Raw genomic sequence first — 10,828 nt, forward strand, 5'->3', positions numbered from 1 at the left:
GATTAAAAATTTATTATTTTATTAAATTATTTAAAGGACACTTCAATTTGATCGACTTCTAGATGGCAAATCAAAGGTTCCGATGGCTTCTGAGTTACGCTTGGGGAATATATTGGGTTTTCTTGGCGTGTGAGGGAATATACTCTGGATGGTTCTGGTGGAGTATATTGTCATTCAGAAATAGACAAGGGGGTCTGGTGACATTGACAACACACATTTTTTATGGTTCGTCATAGTTTCATTATTACACACGTCTTTCCTGTAATTGAAAAGTTCTCTCTCGAAGTGTACTCTGCGCGTCTGTGATCTTTCCACATGTCAAGATTTGGAAAAGCCAGTGCAACCTCAGTTGGGAGATGGCCGCAGCAGCCGATTCTGTTTCAGTCGACAATTTTGACCTTGTTTTGAATCTGATTTTTTTTTTCTGCGAACGTGTTTTGAATATTCATACAATTTCCACGAAACAGGGCGACACGCCTTTTGGAATTCAAATAACATTCCAATTACGCCCAGCAGAGGGGTTGCAAACCCTTTATAAAATGGCATATGGGCGTTGTAGGTTTGTGTTATGTTACAGCTCTGCGATATTTGGAAGTGGAAGAAAATGGAGTTGGGAGCACAGATAGCCTCGAAGGAAGCAGAGGACGTGCAGATAGAGGTGATGGTTAATGGAGTGGAGAATGAAGAGGGCGATGTTTTAAAAGGAAACAAGCTGCATGGTAACTTTCAGTGCAGCAAGTTCAAGCGGGTTGACTCCTTAGATTTGGAGTCGAGTACAGTTTCTGGAATGGCTACTCATGGCTCGGTTAGTATCAATAATAAAATCAATTCATTTATATTATACTATAATTCTTGGGGGCTTTGTTATATCTCTATGATTTCTGTATAGTCTAAAATTTAAGTGTGTTGGGTTAGTCTATGATTTTTGAATATAAGTTTTTTTGAAGCCATAGTTTTAACATTTAGAATTCTCGTTATCAGGCTTCCTCAGTTTGTGAAAATTAAGAACAATGCAATTAAAGGATTCTACTTAAAATGATGTTCAATACAAAGCTTGATGATGGTGTTTAGTCAATCAGTTGATTAGAGCTATGCTTTTATTGTTTTTGCAGAATCTGGTTACAGTGGCTTCCATTCTCCAGTTGGCCTTTCAGAGTATTGGAGTGGTTTATGGAGATATAGGAACTTCTCCCCTTTACGTGTTTGCTTCCACTTTTACAGATGGTATCCGTCATCCAGATGATGTTCTTGGTGCTCTGTCTCTCATAATATACTCGCTCACTCTTTTGCCACTGCTCAAATACGTTTTCATTGTACTGTGGGCTAATGATAACGGAGATGGTATGTAATATGATCCAAAATATAATATCCAACGTTAATTTTCTCTCTGTATTTTGGATATAAGCTGATTGTGAAGATTAATGTGATGGCAGGTGGGACGTTTGCACTTTATTCCTTGATATGCCGTCATGCAAAAGTGAGCGTGGTTCCCAATCAACAAGCAGAGGATAGAGAGCTTTCATCATATAAGCTTGCAGTTCCCAGCAGGGAGCTCAAAAGAGCTTTGAAGATAAAAGAAGCTTTAGAAAAAAGTAATGCAGCTAAAACAATTTTGCTCATACTGGCCCTTCTTGGTACCTCCATGGTTATTGGAGATGGTGTGCTCACTCCTTGTATCTCAGGTATTATTCCTCCACCAAATCCAATCTCTCCAATTTTTAGGCAAAATCCTTACTATAAAAACTCTTATTGTACTCACTGGTTTTGGTTTTTAATGGCATTGAAAGCTAATATTATTTCCATGCAACAGTTTTATCAGCAGTTCAAGGGATACGGCAGGTTGACAAGTCAATCAGCCAGGGTAAGTACTCATCAAGATTTCTGTTTTGAAAAGAAAAAAGTACTCATCAAGATTCTCTTTGAGTTTAAGTTTAAAATGATGTTGGCAATAACTGAATTTAATTTTCAATTGGATTTGCAGAGGCGGTAGCTATGATATCAGTGGCGATCTTAGTTATGCTATTCTCTGTCCAGAGATTTGGAACCAGAAAAGTTGGTTACTCATTTGCTCCAGCTATTTTGATATGGTATTCCTCTATTGCCTTCATTGGCATCTACAACATCGTCAAATATGATACAACTGTGTTCCGAGCTTTCTATCCCAAATACATCTTTGAATACTTCCGAAGAGATTCACAGAGGGCTTGGATTTCACTTGGAGGAATAGTTCTCTGTGTAACAGGTATACAGCATGCTACCACTTGTGTGAATCCTTTTTTCTTTTCTAATTTACCAAAGCGAGGCTTCATTGCTTACCTTAGATGGGTGCTATGCAGGAACTGAAGCTATGTTCGCAGATCTAGGTCATTTTTCGGTTCGTTCAATTCAGGTATGGATATCGATGAAAATGTGATTTAAATTTACATTTCAATTTTAAGATTTTTAAGATTATGTATGCAAGTAGTCTGACATTCGGTCTTCGCCAGATTGCCTTTACTGGAATAGTCTATCCTGCTTTAATCTGCGCATATGTGGGCCAAGCTGCATATCTCAAGAAGTTCCCTGAAAATGTGTCAGATACATTTTACAAATCTACTCCAAGTAACTTCACTTATCCTTTAATTTGCTCTGTTTTGTTTACAGTCTAAGGGCGAGTTCCCTGTTGTTGCTCTGGATGATTTAAAATTTTTGATAGCTTTTAAGAATGAGTCCACTTTTTCTAATGACAAATGACTCAAATTTTGTAACAGGAGCTATATATTGGCCAATGTTTGCAGTTGCAATTGTTGCTTCTATTATAGCAAGCCAAGCCATGATCTCTGCAACTTTTGCTATCATAAAGCAGTCCATGTCCCTTGGATGCTTTCCACGCGTTACGGTGGTGCACACTTCATCAAAGCATGAAGGCCAAGTGTATATTCCAGAAATCAACTACATTCTCATGTTGGCATGCGTCATTGTCACCATTTCTTTCCAAGATACTACAAAGATCGGCAATGCCTACGGTATGTATGTACTATTGGTGTTAAATTAAAATATATAGCATAACCTTGAATTTATTTCACAGAAATTGATGTCAGTGTGATTCTTGATAAGTCAGTGGATTAAATTATGGGTTGGTGATTCAAAATGGTTAAAATGAATACACTCTGGATATGTTTGGTGGATCAGAATGGTTAGGATGGAAATACAAGCAGGGAATTCATATGTAGAAATCCGTTTGTGACTTAAGATATGAGGGACAAAGATGATTTATAGTTTGAATATTTATTTATTTATGTATAAATTTATGATTTTTAAAAAATGTTTAAGAATCAGCTGATTTAGTTATCACATTCGAACCTTATATAAATTTATATATTAAAGCTGTGACATGTATGTAAATTGGATGCAGGCATAGCCGTGGTCGGGGTTATGATCGTAACTTCATCCTTCCTCACACTGGTAATGCTTATGATATGGCAAACGCATATATTGCTCATCGTTATCTTCGTCACTGTATTTGGAGCCATCGAATTCACATACTTCTCGGCAGTGCTGTACAAGTTTCCCCAAGGTGGATACCTTCCAACCGCCTTTGCAGCATTATTGTTATTTGTAATGTATGTGTGGCATTATGTGCATGTAAAGAGATACGCCTATGAAGTAGAACACAAGGTGTCAACAGAACACATGTTAAGCCTGGGTTCGAGTCTGGATGTGACCACAGTTCCGGGGATTGGGCTTCTATACACAGAACTGGCACAAGGAGTTCCAGCAATATTTGAGCATTTCATGAGAAACCTCCCTGCCAGGCATTCAGTCCTTGTATTCGTCTGTGTCAAGTACCTGCCTGTGAATACAATTCCAGCTGATGAACGATTTGTGTTTCGCAGAATTGGTCCAAAAGAACACAAAATCTATAGATGTGTGGCTAGGTATGGTTATCGGGATACTAGGACTGGGAATGTTGAGTTTGAGAATCAGTTACTGGAATCCTTGAGAGAGTTTATACAGTTCGATTACATATGTGGAAATGATATGAATAAGCAATCTCAGCATGAAGGAAATAGTTCTATCTGTGGAGAAAGTACAGTCATTATTGAGGCTGCTTCTGAAAATGAAGTCATGAATGCGCGCAGCGTAGTGAGCGTAAAGGAAGTGATGAATGCGGTTAGCATGGTGCGCATGGAGGAAGAGTTAGAATTCTTAGAAAATGCAAAGAAATCAGGTGTGGTATATTTGCTGGGAGATAGTGAGGTTATTGCAAACAAAGATTCATCGTTGTTCAAGAGATTTATAGTAAATTTTGCATATAACATTTTGCGGAGGAACTGCAGAAAGGGACAAGCCGCTTTGGAAATTCCACACAAAAGTCTTCTGCAAGTCGGCATGACCTATTATATCTAAACCATATTTTTCTATACTTAAATTTATTTCTTTAAGTCCCTTATAAGGTGGCAGCCCCCTATTGGCTAAATTGCCCATATGAGTTATGTATACTAATTGTGGTACTTAATATTTGAGGGCCACACCTTCGAAATTCAAACATCAACCTGTCATGATTGTTTCATAAAAAATTTCGTGTCTTGTATTTCATCTATGATTTCGTTTAAACTATGTACAGTGCTACCTATTGGCTAAATTGCCCATATGAGTTATGTATACTAATTGTGGTACTTAATATTTGAGGGCCACAAATTTCTTAGAAATTCAAACATCAACCTGTCATGATTGTTTTATAAAAAAATTCGTGTCTTGTATTTCATCCATGATTTCGATTAAACTATGACAGTGCTATTTTAAGAGAAATAATACTTAAATAATTTTAACTTTGTATCATTCATCCGTCCTCCAAAGCTATATGGAGCGAAAACCAGCCAATTTTAAAGTATTTAGAAGTTGCTGACGAAATCTGACCATGACCATATCTGTCCAAATTCGTGAATATTGAGGAAATCTGCAATCGACTTAAAGTCAAAATAAAAAATCTGCAATCGACTTTTGATAATGAAATAAAGACAAACAAAATTGGAGGAATCTGCAATCGACTTAAAGTCAAAGTTTAGTCAAAATAAAACTTTGATAATGAAATAAAGACAAACAAAATTCCTGAATATGGAGGAATCTGCAATAGACTTAAATTCAAAATAAAACTTTGCTAACGAAACAAAGACAAACAAAACACTAACAAAAGAAATAAAAACAAAAAATGGTGTAACAAAATATCTAAATTATAACCATTACGTATATATAGAACTTGTTCAACATTGCATATATGTACACTCTATTCATATGTACCTAAATATCATCCTAAATATCATCCAATTCAAATAAGTATTAAAAAAAAACATATGCAAATGTATGATTAAACATATCCATTATATTTAATAAAGAAAATACCAATTTGATATCTACTAAATTAAATTATTATTTTAAAAATTTAATATACCGACTATGCTTACCAAATATAAAATAATAAAAAACACTTTTAAAATAATAATAAAACACTCATCATAAAAGATAGGTGTGGCGTGATTAAATATAGATGAAATTCCATAGAGTTTACTTGTATATATAATGTGCTTGAATATAAATGAAATCCAAATGTTCAAATTTTTAGGACACAGGTTTTAAAAGAATGTATTATACTTCTTTGATAAATATATTGTAATTGAACATTGATAATAGATTTTACGACGAGTATACAAGGGAAATTTGATTCTCTTAACGTTATTTCAAAACACCAGGCATTGATTCAATAGTTATCTGGGTGACCCAAGCGCAATAGCATGTTTTCAGGTAAAAGATAAATATGAAAGACTAAGCAGTCCCTTTGGTGGGAATAGGCAGCACAAAAGAGAGTGAACCCGCTTGAACTTGCTGCCATGAGAGTAAGCATGACGCTTGTTTCCTTTTAAAACATCGCCCTCTTTATTCTCCACTCCATTAACCGTCATCTCCATCTGCAGCTCCTCTGCTTCTTTCGAGGCTGTCTTTGCTCCCAGCTCCATTTTCTTCTACTTCCAAATATCGCAGAGCTGTAACATAACGCAAATATACAACACCGATATGCCATTTTATATGCAAGGCATAATTAGAACATTAATGGAATTTTAAGTGAATCCGGAAGCTTTGTAACCCTGCTTCCTGGCAATTGTAAAAAAAAAGAAAAAACATAAGATTCAAAAGAACGTCAAAATTGTCGACTGAAACAGAATCTGCCGGGGCCAACTGACAGCTGAGGCTGCATTGGCTTTTCCAAATCTTGAGAGCTGAGGCTGCATTGGCTTTTCCAAATCTTGAGAGAGGTATCAGACAGACGCAAAGACTACAGTTTGTGACAAAAAGCCAAAAAGTAGCATGAGTAGACTACGCGGCTGGGCCTTTTTCGATTAAAGAAAAGACGTGTGTAATAAAACGGCAGATAAAAAATGTGTGTATATACACGCCAATAGTAGCGACTCCCGAGTGATGCAATCGCCGGTCATATGAGACATTAATCAATAGTTGGACATGTTAAATGTAAACACTACTGGTAATCACTTTTTGGTAGCGCAGGGGCCAGAATAAACATAGACCTGGTATAGAGGAAACTCGTTATCAGTCCCTATCGACGCGGAGTGAACTGGAGTACTGTCTTTTCTGTATCACGAAAAAATTGCGTGATAAAAAATTTCATTCACAATGACGTGGACGGCCAACAATGATCCATTCGTAAAAATAGGTCCCACTTGACCCTTACTTGACATGAAAGCGGCTTGAAAATGGTGCCGTCATCTGTTCATGGAACGTCTGCGGCAGGTGCATCCATATCGGTTGTCGCCCGTGGTGTCCGTCCTGTATGCCAGCTGGACTATGCCCTCGAATTTTGCAGTTCCTCGCTCCTTCGATGCTGGTAGGGTTTCACCTTCTCGTGCAACTTTGACCATAGAATCCCGGGTGCGGTACCCTTGTTTATTCCAAATGGATTGTGGTTTGCTATTGAAGTGAGAAATTATAAGGATGGAAGTGAGAAATTATGATTCCACCTAAATGATAAAAAACTTTGGTATTGAACAATGAGATGTAACTATGTCATTAAATACATGGCCCTCTCGGAGTCTTAAGACAGCATTATTTACATTATTATTTAAAATAATATTTTTAAATACAAATTTATTTAAATCATGATTAATATCTTAAATTACTGCATGTTTTTTTAATAGAGATATGTAGTTTGACACCTGAGTTTGATAGGTTTTGCCACCTTCGGAAAAAAAAAAAAAAAAAATAGAGATATGTAGTTTCTAATGGTAATATAATGGTAATATGAGTGTTTATAGGAGGTTTTTCATGTGCGCAATAGGTTATGGGGACTTTATTATTTTTTTTTTGGAGGAAACCTGGAATTATTAGGCTTTATATAAAGTTTCGGGGATTCCTATGCCATAAGGCTTCCAGGCATCACATATACCTTTTAAAGTGGATACTCAATTTTTAAATGAATTATGGTTACTTCTCTAATGCCCTGAATATTGTAGATGGGTCTCAAGGCGTTGATAATGGATATGGGAGAAAAATAATACCTTTAAGTCTTAGTTGGAGCTTCTAAGAACCAAGGACTATGAATAAAACAAGAAACTATATTAATTTAATTTACAGTGGGATTTCAGCACCAATATGAAAATTTGTGCATCAAGGATGAGCTTCAAACCAAGACAGGGAAAATCCTAAAGAGGAAATTTATCTTAAAATATAGAAACATTGTTGAATTTTATTAGTCCTAATATGCAAAATGTAAAATGTTTGGTGATATTTTTGTAAAAATATTTTAATTTCTAATGATGTTATGTAATTCCTCTAAAATTTTGGTGATTTTTAATGTAAAATGATTTTATCCTGTAAAATGATTTTATCTTATAAAATTTGGGCAAATCAATTTAAAAAAAAAAAAAGAAAATGATTTTTTTTAAACACATAAAATTAGTCAATTTAGCCCCTAAATTCCCCCCTAAACCACGATTAAAGGAGAATTTGATGGAGCTAGGCAATAAATTAATATCCTTGTGCTAATGGGTCATGAATAAGGTTTTGAAGCATAACATGAATAGTTCAAAGTGCATCTTTTAAATGCAAGAGGGATATGGATGTGACAAAGAGTTTTTGTGTAATGGGGAGTGGATTCCAAGGTCTTAACCAAAATTCAAGGGAGGAAAATAAAGGGATTATATCATAGTTGATATTTAGTGCTAATTGACCATGAAATTCACGTCAAACTAGATCAAAAGACCTTTAGAGGTAATCTTTGGGTTCCAAGTGGAATATGGTTATCATGGTAAATTATTATATGTTAGAGATGGTTCTTAACGCATTGGCCATGACTATGAGAGGGAAATAAGGCTCTTTGGCCCTAAATTAAGCCTTTAGGGATGAAGGTCCATAAAAATACTATAATCCATATAACATGTCCACTATAGAGTATCATTGTCCTTCAAGTGAGATATGAGTACTATTATGATGCTTTGTTCATCAGTGATGAGTCTCCAAGGTTTCACAATGGATGGAGAGAAATTATAGGGATTAAACCCTAAACAAATACTCTTGAGCTAATGGATAAAGAATCATGATCTTGAACTAAAACATGAGACTTTTTAAAGGGATATTTTTGATATAAGTGGGATATGGGTCCCATTAGATTTTTTCATGTAGTAGGAATGACTATTAAGGAATTAATCATGTTAGGAGGAAAATAGTTCCTCATTCCCTAAATAAACATAATATGTTTTATGGGATACAAGATTCCTTAAAAAGCTTCAAAACCCTCTTGAAGGTACATTTTTACTTGTGTGATCATATTCACTCATTGTATAATGTTTCATCCATACAAATGATTTTAGAGTGGAAAAATTGAAGGAATCATCTTATAGGAGCAATTTTATCGGTAAGACTTAGTTTGGAGAATTCAAATCTAAAACCTTCCAAGGCTAGTTTTGAGGCCTTAAATGATGATTTCTTGTGAGGGAGGGAGTTTTTTTAATTAAGTGTTATAAACCATGATGTTGTTCGGCAATCAAATTTCTTTTCAATGGTGCAAGAATCACATCAATAAGTGTCCATATGCAAATCTATTTAAATCATAATTAATATCCTAAATTACTGCATACTTTTTTAGTAGAGATATGTGGTTTGTAATGGTAATATCAGTGTTTATAGGAGGTTTTTCGTGTGTGGGATAGATTATGGGGACTTTATTATTTTTGGAGAGGAAACATGGAATTATTAGGCTCTATATAAAGCTTCTAGGATTCAAGGCTTCAAGGCATCACATATGCCCTCTAAAGTGGATACTCAACTTTTAAATGAATTATGGTTACTTCCTTAATGCCTTGAATATTATAGATGGGTCCCAAGGCCTTGATAATGGATATGGGAGAAAAATAATACTTTTAAGCCCTAGTTGGAGCTTTTAAGAACCAAGGACTATGAATAAAACAAGAAATTATACAACATGAATTTCTTAGGAGATCATTGTTGTAATTAATTTAGAGTGGGATTTCAGCACCAATATGAAAATTTGTGCATTAAGGATGAGTTTCAAACCAATACAGGGAAAATCCTTAAGATGGAAAGTCATCTTAAAATATAGAAACATTGTTGAATTTTATTCGTCCCTAATATGCAAAATGTAAAATGTTTGGTGATATTTTTGTAAAAATATTTAAATTTCTAATGATGTTATGTAGTCTCTCTAAAATTTTGGCGATTTTTAATGTAAAATGATTTTATCCTATAAAATGATTTTATCTTATAAAATTTGGGCAAATCAATTTTAGAAAAAAATGAAAATGATTTTTTTTTAAACATAGAAAATTAGTCAATTTAGCACCTAAATTTTCCCCTAAACCATGATTAAAGGCAAATTTGATGGAACTAGGCAATAAATTAATATTCTTGTGCTAATGGGTCTTGATTAAGGTTTTGAACCATAGCATGAATAGTTCAAAGTGCATCTTTTAAATACAAGAGGGATATGAATGTGATAAAGATTTTTTGTGTAATGGGGGAGTGGGTTTCAAGAACCAAAATTCAAGGGAGGAAAATAAAGGGATTATGTCATAGATGATATTTAGTGCTAATTGACCATGAACTTCACGTCAGAGTAGATCAAAAGACCTTTAGAGGTAATATTTGGGTTCCAAGTGAAATATGGTTATCATGGTAAGGTATTATATGCTAGGGATGGTTCTTAATGCATTGGCCATGACTATGAGAGGGAAATAAGGCTCTTTGGCCCTAAATAAAGCCTTTAGGGATGAAGGTCCATAAACAATACTAAAATCCATATAACATGTCCACTATATAGTATCATTGTCCTTCAAGTGAGCTATGAGTACTATTATGATGCTTTGTTCATCAGTGATGAATCTCTAAGGTTTCACAATGGATGGGGAGAAATGATAGGGATTAGACCATAAACAAATATTCTTGAGCTAATGGATAAAGAATCATGATCTTGAACTAAAACATGAGACCTTTTAAAGGGATATTTTTGATATAAGTGGGATATGGGTCCCATTAGAATTTTTCATGTAGTAGGAATGGCTATTAAGGAATTAATCATGTTAGGAGGAAAATAGTTCCTCGTTCCCTAAATAGACATAATATATTTTGTGGGATACAAGATTCCTTAAAAAGCTCCAAAACCCTCTTGAAGGTACATTTTTACTTGTGTTATCATATTCAATCATTATATAATTTTTCATCCATATCAATGATTTTAGAGTGGAAAATTTGAAGGAATCGTCTTATAGGAGTAGTTTTATCGGTAGGACTTAGTTTGGAGAATTCAAGTCTAAAACCTTCCAAG

At 34.7% G+C, this 10,828-nt stretch overlaps 1 protein-coding gene across 1 annotated transcript; it reads left to right on the plus strand.

Moving 5' to 3' along the window:
• Positions 1 to 538: 538 nt before the first annotated feature.
• Positions 539 to 4,599, plus strand: LOC149240023 (potassium transporter 5-like). Its single transcript, XM_089373612.1, has 9 exons — positions 539 to 805; positions 1,113 to 1,341; positions 1,434 to 1,682; positions 1,811 to 1,861; positions 1,982 to 2,242; positions 2,337 to 2,389; positions 2,487 to 2,601; positions 2,751 to 3,005; positions 3,395 to 4,599. The coding sequence occupies exons 1-9, from the start codon at positions 569 to 571 to the stop codon at positions 4,387 to 4,389; spliced, it is 2,445 nt and encodes an 814-aa protein (XP_089229738.1). The 5' UTR covers positions 539 to 568; the 3' UTR covers positions 4,390 to 4,599.
• The last annotated feature ends 6,229 nt before the right edge of the window (positions 4,600 to 10,828 follow it).

This window comes from Pinus tabuliformis, chromosome 8, assembly GCF_031772625.1.
Source record: "Pinus tabuliformis cultivar Carrire ecotype Pingquan chromosome 8, CPIR1, whole genome shotgun sequence".
Taxonomy (NCBI): Eukaryota; Viridiplantae; Streptophyta; class Pinopsida; order Pinales; family Pinaceae; genus Pinus; species Pinus tabuliformis.

Coding starts and splice junctions, on each gene's coding strand:
- LOC149240023 (XM_089373612.1), top strand. CDS start 569: ATGTTACAGCTCTGCGATATTTGGAAGTGGAAGAAAATGGAGTTGGGA. Junction 806..1,112: donor GAATGGCTACTCATGGCTCG/GTTAGTATCAAT, acceptor TTGTTTTTGCAG/AATCTGGTTACAGTGGCTTC. Junction 2,390..2,486: donor TTTCGGTTCGTTCAATTCAG/GTATGGATATCG, acceptor GGTCTTCGCCAG/ATTGCCTTTACTGGAATAGT.